The sequence below is a fragment of the Eptatretus burgeri genome, chromosome 5, assembly GCF_056783735.1.
Source record: "Eptatretus burgeri isolate ZD-2024b chromosome 5, Ebu_testis_v1, whole genome shotgun sequence".
NCBI classification, from domain to species: domain Eukaryota; kingdom Metazoa; phylum Chordata; class Myxini; order Myxiniformes; family Myxinidae; genus Eptatretus; species Eptatretus burgeri.
In genome coordinates, this window is record NC_140965.1 from 104,204,738 (window position 1) to 104,221,997 (window position 17,260).

A 17,260-nucleotide genomic window follows, 5' to 3' on the forward strand; every position below is an offset into this window, starting at 1 on the left:
GAGATCGGCGATCTCGCATCGTCGACGTGGTGCGGAGCCGGAGCGCGCTGAGGAGAACTGCGCACGCGGTGACTTGGGCGGGAGCTGGAGTGCTGCGCCGCCATTTCTTGCTGCGTGGCACGTTCGAGCGGGAGTTCGAACCCGTGGATACCCGCTGGTTTTTACGAGCGACCTTCGTGCTTTTGGGACATGGTCCTCTCGTCAATGAGCCATCACCAAGTACTCTGTCTTGTCCTGCATGCATGTTTGTTTGCACGTGTTGTATAAGGCATATTTCGTAGTTATCCCCTCGAAACCTTTTAGCCGTGGTTCCCTAGTTAAGAACAGGTTGATTGTTAATAAAACCACTGTTGTGTTATTGCTTGTGTTGTGATCCCTGATGTCCCCAATAAATCCGGTTAATTCTGATGAAGTTGCCGCTATGGATTAATGCATGTCACGTCGAGGAATGATCCGTTCGATTGGCATACAAGACCAAAATGGTTACAAACTGGTAGACTCCGCTCGGTCACTGACAAAGCCAGTCTGTAACTTGGGGTTCTCTCTCTCCAACTGGTAAGGTACAGGAGTACGTTGGTATCGCGATTAAAGACGCGTGACCCGAGGCCTGTGCCGAGCCGGCCGGCGTTATAGACTCCCGGAGACGGTGGTGGCGAGGGTGGCACCAGGGACCGGGTCAGATTCCCGCCACCCCGGATCCATGACCATATATATGAACACACACACACTGAAGATGAGCTGATGTGACGTAAATCATTTTTTCTTTATCAAGGTCATGTAGTGAGTGAAGTGAATTTGATTTATTGTTTGCAGCTCACAGTTGTAATGTTAAACCTCACAAATGCCACATCACTATCATCACAGGCTAAGAGTAAAACTTAAAATGTGCTGTGTTTATTAGTCCCCTCCTGGTTTCACCGGCATATTCAACTGAGACTTGGCACATGGCTTTATTATGATAAGATACAGAACAAGTTCGTGTTTCAGGGAGTTTCGTCAATTTTTCACAGTGTTATGCCCTTTTTAGATTTAGAAAATATCATATCAGTGGGGTACATGTATTGCAAAGCAATTCTCACTCTTGTGTTAAATTTAACATTAAAGTTTTAAACGAAATTTGACAAATTTCTACAAATCCTTGCTCAGTGGAACAGTACTTGGCAGAACAATGTATCTATCACTGACGTTTCTCTTGAACTCACCCTTGGCCCCAACCCCACAGGAGGCGAGCTACTTGACCGAAGTACACCATGTGAATGGTGATGGTGACGATGCAGGTGTGGTGTACTGCGAAATGCAAGCACGTGAGAACACAAGGGAGAGCCGATCACGTCGTGCCTTGCTGCAGTCAATTTACCCTGGAAAATGTGGCTACAAGGTACCCAATTTGGATAGGTTTGCTCGTGTTATCTGATTTCGTCCGAGTTCCCATTTTTTGAGTCCAACTGATTGCTCGTTTTTATAGTCAGTAACTGGAGGAATGTTGGAAAATCTACGGACGAGCACATCACATGTGAAGGTGAGCCATTGTCCTGTGTTTTTGCTTTGCATTATTGTGAATATATTATGGATTTGAGATGAATCTCTTGAAGGTATAATATGTACTCATTTTGAGTTTAGTAAAATACAGATCAACTGTAATCTACTGGTATGTACCTCATGGAGGCTCTGCATTTTAAAATGCTCTGTTATGTTACTTTATTAGGTTGGCCACAATTTGAAGGCAGGTCGTATAATGCTGGTAATATCTTGCCACAGCATTATGCTGCAGAGATGGGTGAAATAAACCGTTTTGACCAAAATAGCTACAAACCAAAAGGTTATCTTTGAAATTATTTGGGGAAAAGAAAAATGATAACCTTTATCATTATACACATTTTTTTTTTAATTTTTTTTGGCATTTTCTTATAGTCAGGAAACTCCTTTTATTGTCCCCATGCTTTTTGAAAAACAAAAAATAACAGGAGAATATTGTAATCTGCTCTCTCTCTCTGTCCGTCCATCATGCTATCTCCTCCTAAATGGTTGCACAGAAATTCACGAAGCTTGGTAGTTATGATCACCACATGGCATGAAGGTGCGAGAGCAGTATCATTTTTGCCACACTGCCTGGGACAGGGTCAAAAGCTCAAATACTAAAAATGCAATTACGTGCACATTTTAAATGAAACTTTGTCATTGGGAGACGCAAGAAATATGTCACAAGTTTTTGGATTTTACCACCGGGTAATAATTCCCCATCGGGTGGAGATTTCGCATTACATGAGTCAAAACAGAATTTTTTAAACTCAAAATTTGATATTGGGTCATTGGTGGAACGTTTTGTTATCTTTCAACTTTGCTTAAGGTGGGAAATGTGGGGATTTGCGAAGGCGCGCCATCGTCGCTCTAGTTCCATATTTTAAAGAGAGAGAAAAAAATTCCTGTCACCTTTTTGGCCCCCGCCCCTATGACAAGGTTGCATCTGGGGGATGTTAAAATAAGCTCTGTCTTACCGACCGATCATCCTTCCATGTACTTTTGTCTACGCGATATTTCAAAAACCGTTGAACATTTAGCTTTCGTATTGCAGATATCTATTCCCCATGACATTATCTCATCCTGATTAGATCACGGCTATGATTGGCTGAATCATGTTTCCGTGGCAGACATCTTGGTAACTTGGCTTGTGAACGTGATATTTCAAAAAACGTTCAAGATTTAGCTTTCATATTACACAGATATATTCCTCATACCACCCAAAATGCGAGAGATCTCGGGTGTAATTTCCTTGTTTTGTTTTCGTTGATTAAAATCAATGATAAATTGTCCAATATCAATACAAAGGTATCGCAAATATATTAATATTAATTTTGTATATGACGTTTTCACCTCACCATAACAGTTAAAGGTTGTTATGACATATTGAGTTGGCCAGACACCAAAACCTTCACACTAAAATATGCAATTTGGTGTTTGTCTATCCATGTCTGACCACAATACATTCGGTCATTACTTATACAATCTCAACCAAACTGGACAGAAGGAATAAGGGTCACACAATGTGGGTCGTAGCGACTTTATTTGCCACCCTCCCCAAGGGGGTTTTCCGCTTTGGGTGAAATCCATGTCCAGGTGTATAGAAAGCTTATTGTGGCATTTTTCCAAAGCTGCTTCTAATATTAAAATGATAACAATAAGGGTAATAGCAGAATATGAATGTTGTTGCAAAGCAATATTAATACTGACAATATCCCTCACCCCCAAGGGGTTTTCTTCCTTGGCAAAATGCTGTGTTCACGTGTACAAATAGCTTATTGTGGTGTTTCGTGGGGCACCCCAGCTGGAAATAAAAAAAATATTATAAACCACAAACACATATGATTACATTTTTAAACAGTTACTACTGCTGTTTGACACAAAACTGAAAGGGAGAAAACTTGATGTTCTTGAAACATTATATGCCTATCGCATCCCCCACAGTCTCATGGACTGTAATCTACTGTAATCTCTCACACCTTCCTAGATCTACTGTAATCTATATACCCCAGAGAGGATAACAACATGACCCTTCCTGCCCCTCCCTTATGGAGCTGGTGTACTAGTCACTACCCTGCACATGCAAAGCAAAAAGTGGGGTGAAGCAATTGGTTCATCTCTCTCTGTCCATCCATCTTATCAATTTATGATTGAGGATGAGCTGATTTAAATAGAATGTTATATTTTGAACACAAATTGGAATATGAATAGAATAGAAAGTCAAGTCTGTCGTTTTACCATATTTTGGCTCTGGATTCGTTCCAATCACACATGCGCAGAGAGGAGTGAAATAATATTTCTACTCCATCTGTTGGTCTGGCAATCAAACAAAATTCAAAATCATTCCATACAGGAAGCTTTCTGTTTTTAAGGACGTCCTAATGGACACATACAACAGTCTTGGATAACTATTGTAATGTGTTAGATCGGGTGATGTAATAGCTGCTGGAGAAAACGGTGGTAAAACGGAATTTATTTTATATATATATATATATATATATATATATATATATATATATATATATATATATATATATATATATATATATATATATATATATATATATATATCTGCCTTTAAACCTCTTTAAATTTCTATGTAAGCTGAATTATTTACTTGAAGACTGTATCACACAAATCTCCATCTTACTTCCAAAAAACATGCAATATATATGGCATGTGGCAGTATGCACATCGAGTGAAGAATAGCCCAGCAATGTGGCTTTGTGCAATGTTAATGTGGATTTATTTACCAAATTGATTAACATGTCCATTAACACAGTAACACCCTCAAATTCTCTCATCATCTCCATCAACTCATATTTATCGTTGTCATCACCAACATCATCTTCGCATTGTTTAATCAAGTTTATTATTGTTATATATGTGCGTGCACACACACACACACACACACACACACACACACACACACACGTGCACACACTGTGTCAGTGTATTTATCTGTCTCCATTCATATGGACTACATGAGTTGAGTTTTCATGACCAATCTTTTTACATGACTGTGTTCACTACGGTCATAAAACCCCAAGAATCCAAAAGATCCTAAAGATGCCAAGGACCCCAAAGACCCCAAATAAGAGTAATTATGTCTCTTCCAATGGAATTGTAGATGGTGACTTACAAACCGAGCTTCAAGGGCGTATTCAGAAGCGTTAAAAAAATAATAAATACAATCCACAAGAAGGTGAAATTCTCTGCGCCTGATGTTCAATGTGCATAGAGTAAAATAAGTGTTCATTTACATCCATAGGATGTCTAATAAATAAAGATATAAGCACACCTGACGCTAGTCCGAGGCTTCAGACTGGCATGCTCACGAGGCTGTACCATCAAAAATGAAACGTGTCAGAAGATACTGAAAATAGGATCACATTTGTACATGTCGTTTTTTTTAAATAACGCTCTTTCTTGCTGCGACACGTCATATCTTCCAGTCTCCTTGAACATTATGAATGAAATAACTCCAACCTGTCATTTTTGATGGGCTTTTATACCAGGTATTTTTAAAGGTGAAGCTCATGATCTTAATAATCAAGAAAATAAACTTTCTTTTATATTTAGCCTGCTTAACAGATAAAGTAGTTGCCTTAAGATCTTAGGGTCTTGAGTTTGAGCCCCTGTCGTGCTGCTAAGGCCTAAGTCACATTTTCTCTACGGCGAGGATACGGTTGCGGTACGCCCTCTGAATTGACAGAAACCTGCGGCGGCCGCAGAGTTTCTGAGATGGCCTCAGGGTGGCCCTACGCCATATGGCTGTATTTTCCAGGCCGTAGGGTCGCCGTGGAATTATAGCGCGGAGTTATAACTTTTTTTCATTTCTACGTTCACCGTAGCAATTCGAGAAGCCGAAACAAAAGAACTGGTAAAGAAAGAAAGAAAAAGAACCTACTCGTTACCGTCCATCTGGCCGCATGTTCGCCTTAGGGCCCCCCTGCGGTCGCCTTGCGGGCACCTTGTGTCTGCCTTGAAAATTCTATGACCACCGCAGGAACGCCCTAAGGTCACCGTGCGACCTCAAATCAAAGACCGTACGGCACCCCCACGTTTTTGGTCTCCACAATTTATAAATACCCCATGCGGCTCCCCGAAAAATAAAAACATATGTGACTGCTACATTGTGTGACCATGGAAATACTGCGGCCGCCATATAATTGCTTGTGGCCGTAGATTTTGGAGACCCCATGGCCGCCGTGGCAAATGTGACTTAGGCCAAAACAACACCAGGTGGGTTGACTCAGCCTGTCATCCTTCCGAGGTCGGCAAAATGAGTACCAGATTACTGGAAATGGGAGCACTGCATCAGTGGCACAGCTGCGCTACCAGCAATGATGCAACCAACAGCCACAGGCTGCGTAAGAAATAATAATACTTTATTTTATATTCTTAATAACTCTTATTCATAAATATAAATAGCACAACCATGTTAATTAAGGGTACAGTTTGGACAAATTTTAAAGCTGAATTCCCAATCCCTATTTTCCCCAATACCCCATAAGTTTGCGGATTTGAGGTTTACGGGGATTTTCAAGAACGTACTGTAACCCCCGCAGAACAGAAAGGCTCTCCTGTTTATACTTGACCTCTGTGTGGGGTATCGTGTTCTATGAACTCTTTAGTTATATGGTGTAATTGGCAATTCATTTGGATGAATCTTTGCTGCTTGACATCCGTTTGCATCGGTTTGACACTTGTTGGTGTTTGTCGTTGAGGTGTGCGATTACCACCGTCAATTTTACCGGCCAGACAACCTGTGCCTGATCATTACGGGGCAGGTCGAGCCTGCAAAGGTTTTCCAGGCCATGGATGGAATAGAAAGAAAATTTCAGAGAAATGTGAGTAAGCTCACCACTTTCTGCAAGTTAATAAGTCCTTGCATATTTCTCTCTTTCTAACTATTATGTTTAATTTGTGGAAAATGTGAAGTATTGCTACTTTTGTAGGTGGGGTGTGTGGTGGCAATATTTTTTAAGGCCTTGACCACAGGGGGGAATCGTGTCGTCTTAGGACAATTTGAATGTGGATTAGGTGTTTGTAGTTCGGGTTAAGTCCATTGATGGAATGACAATGCTTTTCATAATCAGCTAAAAGTGAGGTTAAGTTGATGTTTCATGTTCCTCCATGTTTCTGGAACAAGGCAGAGTCAGGTAAGTGAGCAGTTATGGTGGCAGTAGTCTGCAATCAGGAACCACAGATGAGAGGATAGGCAGTTTAAAAAAAAATTGTGTGTGTGTGTGTGTGTGTGTGTGTGTGTGTGTGTGTGTGTGTGTGTGTGTGTGTGTGTGTGTGTGTGTGTGTGTGTGTGTGTGTGTGTGTGTGTGTGTGTGTGTGAGAGAGAGACAGACAGACAGACAGACAGACAGACAGACAGACAGACAGACAGACAGACAGACAGACATATATAGAGATAGATATACACACACAAAGGTAGTGTCAATTGCCATTCATAGATAGTCAGTTTGTTGCACAATTTGTGCATATTGATGGATCATAAGTTCACTACTAAGCTCTGTTGACCTTTCAGGACCCAATGCCAGCACACGTCAGACCATGGCTATCCCCAGTACCTGAGTTTGTGGCCAGCTTGCAGAAGCTTGTACTATACCCGAGTGATGATGAAAGTACTGGTATCGTGACCCTCTGTTGGAGGGGGCCAATGGCGAAGGTGGGTGGCCTTAATTTAGCATAATGTTCCATTTGAGCAAAAGCTTCTTAAGCTGAAGTTGTGTTGGTTACGATTATATTTTTAATCTAAAAGTAAAATTTTTCCTTGCATTCTCTTACATATAAAAAGTTCTGTGAAAATGAATCTTCATGGTTGAGAAAGTCAAAATATTTCAACTATGAGGAAATTAATTTGTCATTTGATTGGTGAAATGTAATGATGTTCAGTAACCTGCTTATTGATAGAAATAGATTGTTTGTGTTTTGTTATTATTGTCATGATTATTACTACAAGCAAAGATACCTGGTCCCTCCTCCCACCCCATTACCTCTCTCATCTCCTCCCACCCCACTCCCTCCAGACAACCACGACAGGTGGTGGCTCGTGTGTTTATAAGTTATGAATTGTGAGAAAATAAGTATTTAAAGCCCCTGGTAAGGAGTATCATGTTAAATAATGTGATCCTATAAAGCCTTGGCACGATTAACTTTGGAAGCATAGAGGAGTAGCGTCACAAACAAACAAATGTCATCCCATTCACTTTTATGCAGAAGATGACATCGCTCCAATCTCCTAATGAAATGAAATAACACCAGCCAAATGAAAGCAGATCCCACAAAAAGGGAAAACAATGCAATCTCGTGTTTTTTTTTTAATCACACCAGATGCCACCGAGACACCGTGGGGCCTGCACTTTACACTTTGAAACATCGACCAGTTATTACAAAGGAGAATTGGATGTATTTTTATTGTGCTTAGCAGAGTGACAGTGCGTACCGAGTGAACTGCGTACCATAGTGCGGGGTAGCGCAGGTAACTGAAAGCACGCACACAAACACAATCTACTTGTAAACAAACCTGAAAATGTATCCCTAACTCACCTTGCAAGGGATTTCCAAAAACAGGTGCGAGTAGAAGAAGCCACATAGGAGAATGATACTGCAACAAGTACAGCCACAGCAATTGCAGAAATGACAAAATAAATATATAGAAAGAACTAGAAGGGCACTCGGTGGAGTACATATCTCCGCTATACAATGCCTGATCCAATAGAACAAATCGGGGCCAATAATTTTTTGAAATGTCATGCTATATATATATATATCGTTTTTGGCCACATCTCTCAATGGTGAAGAATCACTTTAAGAATAAAATAAAAATAAAAAATTCTTGTATCTGGATCTGGATTCAGATCTTCACCAAAATCAAATCAATTCATCCTTGTCACACACCCTTGTGTCCACAAAGTTTCGTCCGAATCCATCCATAACTTTTTGCAACATCATGCTATTTACCATTTTTGGCCCGATCTTTCAGTGGTGAATAATTACTTTAAAAATTATAGGATCCGGATCTTCATCAAAATCTAATCAGTTCATCCTTGTCACACAACCAATCTGCCCACCAAACTTCATCAGAATCCGTCCACAACTTTTTGAGATATCCTGCAAACAATCAAACAAGCGGTCATAGACTGGTACTTACGAAATCGTCAACTTCACCTCTGCCCTTGTCTAATAAAAGCTGTCTCTTGAGAAGGTAGCGACGCAAACCAGAAGTTTCTACGATGATTCTGTACCAAACCATCAAAAATCGAATGTTTGACCTCACTGTGACCTTGACCTTTGACCGATTTTGACCAAAATCTAATCAGCACTAGCCATCACCCTCCTGAATCACGTGGTGTAATTTGACATTGGTAGCTTCTTCTGTTCTCGAGTTATCGTGCCGAAACACACACAAACACACCCACAAACAAACAAACACACAAACAGATGACGGAAGTCATCAATATACTTACGAAATCTTTAGATTTCGTAAGTAACAAACAAGAAAAAGGCATTGTGCAGAATATGATACTTTCTAAATCCACCCCCTCTCCAAAGGTTGTCATGCATACATCAAATTGTCCATTTCATCAAGATTAAAATTGACAATTTTAATCAAAGATCATGTCAATCGGGTGAAAATTGATGATTTTAGAAGTTTGACCTTGAGTTGACCTTTGACCTCAAAAATAGTTGCTTTCCCAATTCAGTAATGGACTATGCCATTGCTGTTCAACTTTCAATTCAATTGGATGAAAATTGATGATTTTTCAGATAAAAATTGGTATTAGAAGTTTGACCTTGAGTTGCCTTTGAGTTTTTGACCTCAACTGGTTGGTTCACAATTCAATGATGCACAAAACAAATGCTGTTCGACTTTCAAGTCAATTGGATGAAAAATGACCTTTAGAAATTTGACCTCAAATTCAAAAGACTTCTCAGTTGAGACTACCTCTTGAACTTGCAAAAGTTGCATGACAATCGGTTTTGAATTGTGTCCTGTAGGCGATTGACAAACAAACAACTCTCTCCGACTCTCTGTAAAATCCTCTATATCTCTTTGCTGATGACTCCACCCTCTGCCGTACCATCGGTCATCCCTCAGACCGGTAAGCAGCAGCTTGTTCGCTCACTGCTAATCTGGATAAAATCACAAACTGGTCCAACACGTGGCACATGTCTTTCAACCCGGACAAATCTCACACTCTCACTATGTCTTTTCGAAAGGACCGTTTAGAACCCCCCCCCCATCCACTTTCTCAACAATCCTCTGGAAGAAGTTCTTTCTTTCAAGCTTCTGGGTCTCTCTATCTGCCATGACCTTTCCTGGGAAAGCCACATTTCAAACCTCACCTCCAAAGCCAGTCGCCGACTTGGAATCCTCCGTCGTGCAAGGTCCTTCCTCGGCCCACCTGAGCTCCTGACCATGTACAAAGCTATTGTCCACAGCCTGATGGAGTACTGCTCTCCCCTCTGGGCTGGTGCTCCTGCCTCCCAACTTTCTTGGCTTCACGCTGTAGAAACCAAGGCATTTCGGATCATTTGCATCTCCCGCAGAGGTTGAGTCTTTGGGCCTCTCACTCAATCACGCCAGGTTGGTCGGTGGTCTTTCTGTCTTCTACCGTCTCCTCTCCAGCCTCGACCCACCCCCCTTACTCTCTCTGCAATTTGTCCCCACCACATTTTCGCAGGGCGGTTAAGGTCCGCCAACAACCCCCTTCTGGTAAAACTACCAAAATCACGAATCACTGCTCACCTTCACTCTTTCATTCCTCTTTTTCCCCGCCTTTGGAATAAACTCCCTCACTCTATTCATTCCCATTCTTCCCTCCAGGCCTTCAAAACAGCTGTTCACCACCACCTCTTATCGTCCCCCATGCAAATCCTCGATCTTTTCTACCCCCGATAATCCACCCAAGCCCACCTCCTTCAAATTCCCTGCTTTCCTTCCTGAAAGTCCCTGTAATGTCCATCTTCTATTCCCATGTTCTCCGTCCCATACCTCTCCCTTCCACAGATCTCCAAATGTCTCTGTTCCCCACTATTTTGTCCTTCCCACTCCCTCCCCTCCTGTCTCTTGCCCCCCTTGATGTGCGTTGTGCGTTAGCTCTCATACGAGCCTCGACAAGGTATACAAAAAAAGAAAAGAAAAAAAAGACGTCGTGCAGAGCATGATGCTTGCAAAATCCGTAAAACAAATTTGACCTCAACAATAATTGGTGGTTGAATTGAATGACCAAATATGCAACTCCTCTTTAAATTTCAAGTCAATTGGATGAAAATTCACCATTTTAGAAATTCGACCAATGTTGATCTTTTGGCCTATGTTGACGTCAAAAATCATTTGTGATTGAATTCATTGGCTTTATCTTCAAATCCTCTTCACATTTCAAGTCAATGAGATAAAAAATTGAAGATTTTAGAAATACCACCTTAGTTGTTGACCTTGTTCCAATGTTGACCTCAAAATAAATGGCTGGTTGAATTCAGTGACATGAAATATATGTTGTCAAGACTCTGTTCTCCGGCCCGGCATGAAGAGACTCACCAGAAGAGGATTCGCCAAAATGCAGTTTTATTGAAGGACCACATGCCAGCGGGGGTGATATTAGCAGCTCAACCAGCACATTGGATAGCGACCAAAACCGCACTGAGTTTTACATTAAAAAACTCGCTATATATATATATATATATATATATATATATATATATATATATATATATATATATATATATATATATATATATATATATATATATATATATATACACACTATCTCTAATTCCAATTTATCTCTGGTTATACTCTAACCCTGGTTGGTGTGACAAGAGCTTCAAATGTGTACTCAGGTATGAGCTCAGACTTTCCCTGCCCTCCCCCAAGGGAGGGTGGAACAGTCAAACAGCTTATCTTAGGGCCCAGGAATTTCTCTTTGGCAATTATCAGGGCTTGTTATCACTGTGAAAGTAAAACCCTTTTAGTTTCCCAAGCATGGGCTGTGTGAGGTGACCAGAATGAGCTAACTGGTAGAAGCTGTGTGATTGAACCTATAGAGAGTTTTTAAAAATGCATTGCAGAGTATATAAAATGGGTTCGAATCCCTACATCTAACTAATATATGTGTATTAATTATGGATCAGATGTGACCATAACATAGCACTCCTCACAATCCCTCCTTGGTCACATTTGACCATACTTTGCCATTTCCCAAGCTCACCGAATAGTTTTGCCGTGAAGGACCCTCCTTGGTCCGATGACAATCGTATTGGAATCCCAAAATGTGGAATTACTCCCTGCAAGCCAGTCTGGCCTTCAGTTCTTCCACCAGCACTCGTTCACACACATGTGCTTCCTCCCTCGTCACCGGTTGGCAGTAGGGAGGCCTGATTAATTGGCAAACATCTTTCGATCGTAATGTTAGTTGCCTGCAATTCAAATTTCTCCATATTGCTACTGTCCATCAACACCAGAGCTTGTACAATTCGCCCAAATTTTTCACACTCTTGTTAGCACAGTAGAAAAATTAATCTTCATGTACTTTCCCATATATTTTACAGACACTTTACCATTATTACAATCTAATATTGGCTCATCACCCGCGACTGAACCAACCCCAGAGGGCCGACTCAGCCCATAAATAGAGGCCCCGCGTCAGCGGCACAGCCATGCCTCAACCAATCATGCAACCAACAGCCAAAAAGGCAGCACACCTTCTACACCCCCTCCTTTTTCTCGTATGGCCACTTTTTGTGAGCCACACGAGCAAACACCTTTTTTCTCTTACTCCCCACAACTCACCCAATATATCTTAATCCCATAAGTCCTGTTTTTTTATGCTTCATTATAAAATAAATGGAAATTTACACAAACACCCATACAGGCGCTGCCCAAAGGACTGGCTCGCACCAGACACACACGCCCCAAAAATAAATGGACCCCGTCGGGTCTTTATTGATACCCCTAACTCAGACAGGAAGGTGAGCTGGAGGTGAGAAGCTTCCTTGGACCTTCCCGCCTCATGCGGCCCTTGATGATTCGGCTCGGTGGTACTCGAAACTGCAACTCGATGCTGCTGCAAACCCCAGGTCTGAGGGTAGCGTCGGTTATCAATAGAACTCCCCCCACAGGCGCTCGGCACGTATGCACGTCAGAAAGGCCGATGGTGGACGGAAACCAGGGAGGATAGTGTCGTTGTTGGTGAATACAAGGAACCAACTACAAAACAACTCGCAGCACACGTACACTTAATTCCCATTAGATATAGGACAAAGGGAGATATCCATCCACCTGTACTTAATAAAATTACTGAGCTATGTGGACCTGAATGTCAAGTGCTCATGGCTGCTAGATTCGCACACAGATCAGGCACCCATGGCCCCCACTGCCAGCCATTCCCAAAATAAAAATAATTTTCCTATTACACATAACACCTTTGAACATCCAAAATAGCCCACAAACCATCACCTCACAACACATGTCCCTCGATATGTTACTTGGGTCCTGCACAGCTGCAACTTTGCCTTTGGCTAATACCTTTGGCAATTTGAGATTGTGCTTTTGGTCCAAACAACTTTCATCCATCTTTCAAATATATTTTTCCACAATATCAGAACAAAAATCATTAATCTTTCAATTAACAAATTAAAACTCCTTGCTTCACTGATGCAAACTGATCCATGGTGTGTTCAAAATCAGCAATTATACTCAGCAGAGCAAGCCCACAGTCTGTCTTAAATTGTGTTGACTATTTGCTCGCCCTCCTTCCACAATAGGCCCCTCTTGTCTCTCTGCTGGTTGACAGGCCTCGTTTCTTTCTCTCGAGTGTAATTTTACCGTTGTGCAGTTTATAACGTCAATGTGGTGTTTTTGGCGGCTGTTCACAATCTTCTCTTGCAGCGATTAATTTTTCCGTTCAGGAAACGAGCATTTATCACTTGTGTGATATATTTTCGAAACAGTGCGAATGTTTTTACAATATAAAAGGTCTTATAAAAACAATCTGTTTTATTTCAACTGTAACAACGATTCATTCGTGGAATTCTCAAACTCAAAGGTAATTTTACTTGCTCGAAGGTAAAACGTAACTAGTAGCCTGGTATTGGCTCGGTGGGTGCGGTGGCGGTGGGCTGGCGGCTCGAGCTGCCTGGGTCCTGAGTTCAATCCCCGTCGGCCGCTGAATTAATACACTACGGAGTTGACTCAGCCTGTCATCCCTCCCGAGGCTGGCGAAATGAGTACCAGTTCCCGTGTGTGTATTGGTAGAGGGGCACTGCATCATTGACACAGCCGCGCCTCAAGAAATGATAACTCCCCCGGCAGCCAAGCTGTCACACGACCATAACACATCGCAACCCGAGACGCCATAGTATTCACCTCAAGCCTGAGATAACCGGTCTATTTGTCACCTTAGAGAGCTTGCCTGAGATCATACATCATGCCTAAATCGTAGAGATCTACATATTATGTTTGTATTCGACTTCGTAAATTACACGGCACTTTTTGGCACGGTCGATTCAGCACGCCCCGGATGTACACCCGGTTTAGCTGTAAACCTTTGCCCTGGCGCTCCACAAGCAAAGCACCAAACTCCCGAGGTGTCTTACTGGGCAAGCGAGTCATCACTGGCAGACCGATCAAGGATCAACCACAACTTCCTCCAATCGTGCCGATTTTCAACACACATTAATTTCATTCATTCTTAGTTCATTCACACCAATTCATTATACCGTTGCTGTTCTCAAAAAATTATAGTTTTCATTATTCATTCATTACAGTGCACTTGTAATGAATGAGACGAAAACCAACCAATTTTCAGAGCCTTGACCCCGTTTCCCAACAAACGTAAATTTTCTTGGTCTACCATTCATTTCCTCTTTGCCTGCTTGAGTCGGATACTCAGAACTTCATGTTATGTTAGGCCGGAAAGGACGTTTCACAACCAACAACAACCGGAAATCAACATATATTATCGTATCCTGAATGTAATTGAAGACTCCATCATACCGGAAGCGGAAAAGCGTTTATTGACGCGGTGACAATTCACTCGTGTCTGACAAAAACGCGTCCGATAAACCACAACAACACAATTACAAGTCAGAATAATACGTTACTTCCCGATCTATTCACTGTGTGGTCTTCTTCTTACATTTCCCTCATTATTCGTTTCATTTTAATTTTGGATGAGAATTTGTAATATGACGAGGGGAAAGGAAGGATTACCAAACAATTGACTGGTAAACACAGATTACCACAATTTAATGGTTAGATTTAATTGTACTCTCGAGCTTGCGAGGGCGCTGGGCCGATGTGCGATGGCGTCATCACGCACACGGTCGAGCTTTATACATCTCATTGACTCGCCTGCTTCACCGCGAACGATCACGTGACAAATATTTTTCAACATGTTGATAACGTTCGTTTCTCATCGGAATTTTTATAGAACCCTATAAAGGACGTCTCAAAACCTTGTAAAATGTTCTCATTTATCTCTTAAACCCTCACAATAAGCCGTCCTTTGCAAGAATAATTCTCAGCCTTCTGCTTGTGCCTGCAAAAACCACCCGTGGCGCTTCACGGAGTCCTCGCACACATAACCGTCCTGCGTGCTTGACATATTTTCCTCTTTAAGAGTAGGTTTCAGATCGGATTTGCCTTTTCATACACAGAGACCTTGCGAGCCTGCTTCACACTCAAGCTTAGTGCAGATTTTATTTTAATTCTCTCGCGCTTGTATATCCACTGTGTGTGTGTTCAACACACACACACACACACACACACACACACACACACACACACACACACACACACACACTGTGTTCCACACACACACAAGTTCCAGGTTGGAACACTCAACTTGCATCTAACACAAACTCAACCTTTCCAACTACATTGTATTCACAAATATGTCCAAACAGGTAACTCTACAAACATTCATCACACTTATCTATTTCCCACTTAGCCATTCTCCTGGCTCGTTAACCTTGTGACTCCGTTAGCCACGCTGCTAACGCTCTCCAGTGTTTTCCGCTTTCACCGATAACTTTAAGTGTTGTTCCTTTACTTTGGGTAACTCTATGTTCCTTGCAGAGTTATTCCCCATCTTATGTTCTTACCTTATCAACTGCCTGATGGCTTTAAATCGTTTCTCCATTTACTTAATGGAACCAGGGTCCCGTTCTTATCAACAGCCTTTAAGCCTTCTTCCACGATTTTAACCTATCTGTCTCTCACACCCCAAGTCAGAAAACGGGACTCGAACCTATTTTCTCCTTATTTCACGTGGATATTTATTATCCTCTTCACACAACAACCTTCACATGGCTATACTCCCCTACCACAGAATACAGGACTCAAACATGCAACTCCATATTTCACTTGGATATCCTTATCCTCTTCATACAAAACACAGATTTCAAAGATTTGAAGTGGTTGTACTCCCCTACCACAGAGCACAAGACTTTAACTTGTCTCTCCTTATTTCACTTGGATATCCTTATCCACCACCTTTCCCGGTCAACAAACATCAAAGATTTCAAGTGGCCATACTCCCCTACCACAGAGCTAAAGACTTTAACTTGTCTCTCCTTATTTCACTTGGATATCCTTATCCACCACCTTTCCCGGTCAACAAACATCAAAGATTTCAAGTGGCCATACTCCCCTACCACAGAGCTAAAGACTTTAACTTGTCTCTCCTTATTTCACTTGGATATCCTTATCCACCACCTTTCCCAGTCAACAAACATCAAGCCTGACAGCCCCTGTGGTCCTTCAATAAAACCGCATTTGACTCTCCTCATATGTTTTCCGTTATTAGTTCGTCCCCTCAGCAGATCCTGGAGCTGCGTTCAAAGGAACTCTCTCCGCCAGGTGTACAGTTCTTACCTAACTAGGGCTGTCCTTTTGCAGGAGCCCGACGTGTTGCGCACCACGCACCGATTAGCTGAGAACCTTGTAAGTGCTGGACACCAATCGGAGCTTCTCTGGTCCACAGCTTCAGAGTCTGTGAGGTCCCGTATCTGGGGTGCCAACTGTGAAGACTCCGTTCTCCGGCCCGGTATGAACAGAGTCAGCAGAAGAGGATTCACCAAAATGCAGCTTTATTGAAGGACCACACACCAGCGGAGTTGGTGTTGGCAGCTCAACCAACAGTGGAGAGCTCCCAAAACCACACTGAGTTTTACATTAAAAAACTCTCCCTAATATACAATCTATCTCTAATTCCAATCTATTTCTGGTTATACTTTAACCCGAGTTGGTGTGACAAGAGCTCATTTTTCAGGGCATAACAGTTGTCCCTCTCCCACGTACAGAAAGTTTTATCACTGTGGGATGGTTGCAGGACAAACAGAAATCCCTTTTAAGTTCACATAAATCTAAAGAGAAAGACAGGTCTGGCTTTGGTATCACAGTGAGAGCCCAGCCCTAGTGACATTGAATGAACCCAGCTTTATTAGTTTCTCAGAAGTGGAATGTGGGTTGTGCAGTCGGGTGCAGCCCTGTGCCAATGATGAACTGCCTGACAGCATTAAACCAAAGCATTTACAGAGCATTGTAAAAGTGGGTTCGAATCCCTTCATCTAACTAATATATATGTATTCATTTTATGGATCGGATGCGACCATAACATAGCACTCCTCACATCGGCCATCTTGGATCTGTTGTCGAAAATAAAAATGGTTTCCAGATGTATAACATCATGTGTTGTCTTTGTGCCAAGAACAAATAAAA

At 41.9% G+C, this 17,260-nt stretch overlaps 1 protein-coding gene across 2 annotated transcripts in view; it reads left to right on the forward strand.

Annotated features, from left to right (window-relative positions):
- Positions 1-17,260, forward strand: part of LOC147027101 (uncharacterized protein C05D11.1-like) — a 141,001-nt gene that overhangs the window by 13,393 nt on the left and 110,348 nt on the right. For both annotated transcript variants that reach the window (XM_085883269.1, XM_085883268.1), the window contains exons 4-7: positions 1,223-1,378; positions 1,466-1,519; positions 6,249-6,371; positions 7,061-7,201. In XM_085883269.1, the coding sequence (XP_085739395.1) occupies positions 1,223-1,378; positions 1,466-1,519; positions 6,249-6,371; positions 7,061-7,201 (474 nt within the window). The remainder of the gene's footprint in view (positions 1-1,222; positions 1,379-1,465; positions 1,520-6,248; positions 6,372-7,060; positions 7,202-17,260) is intronic.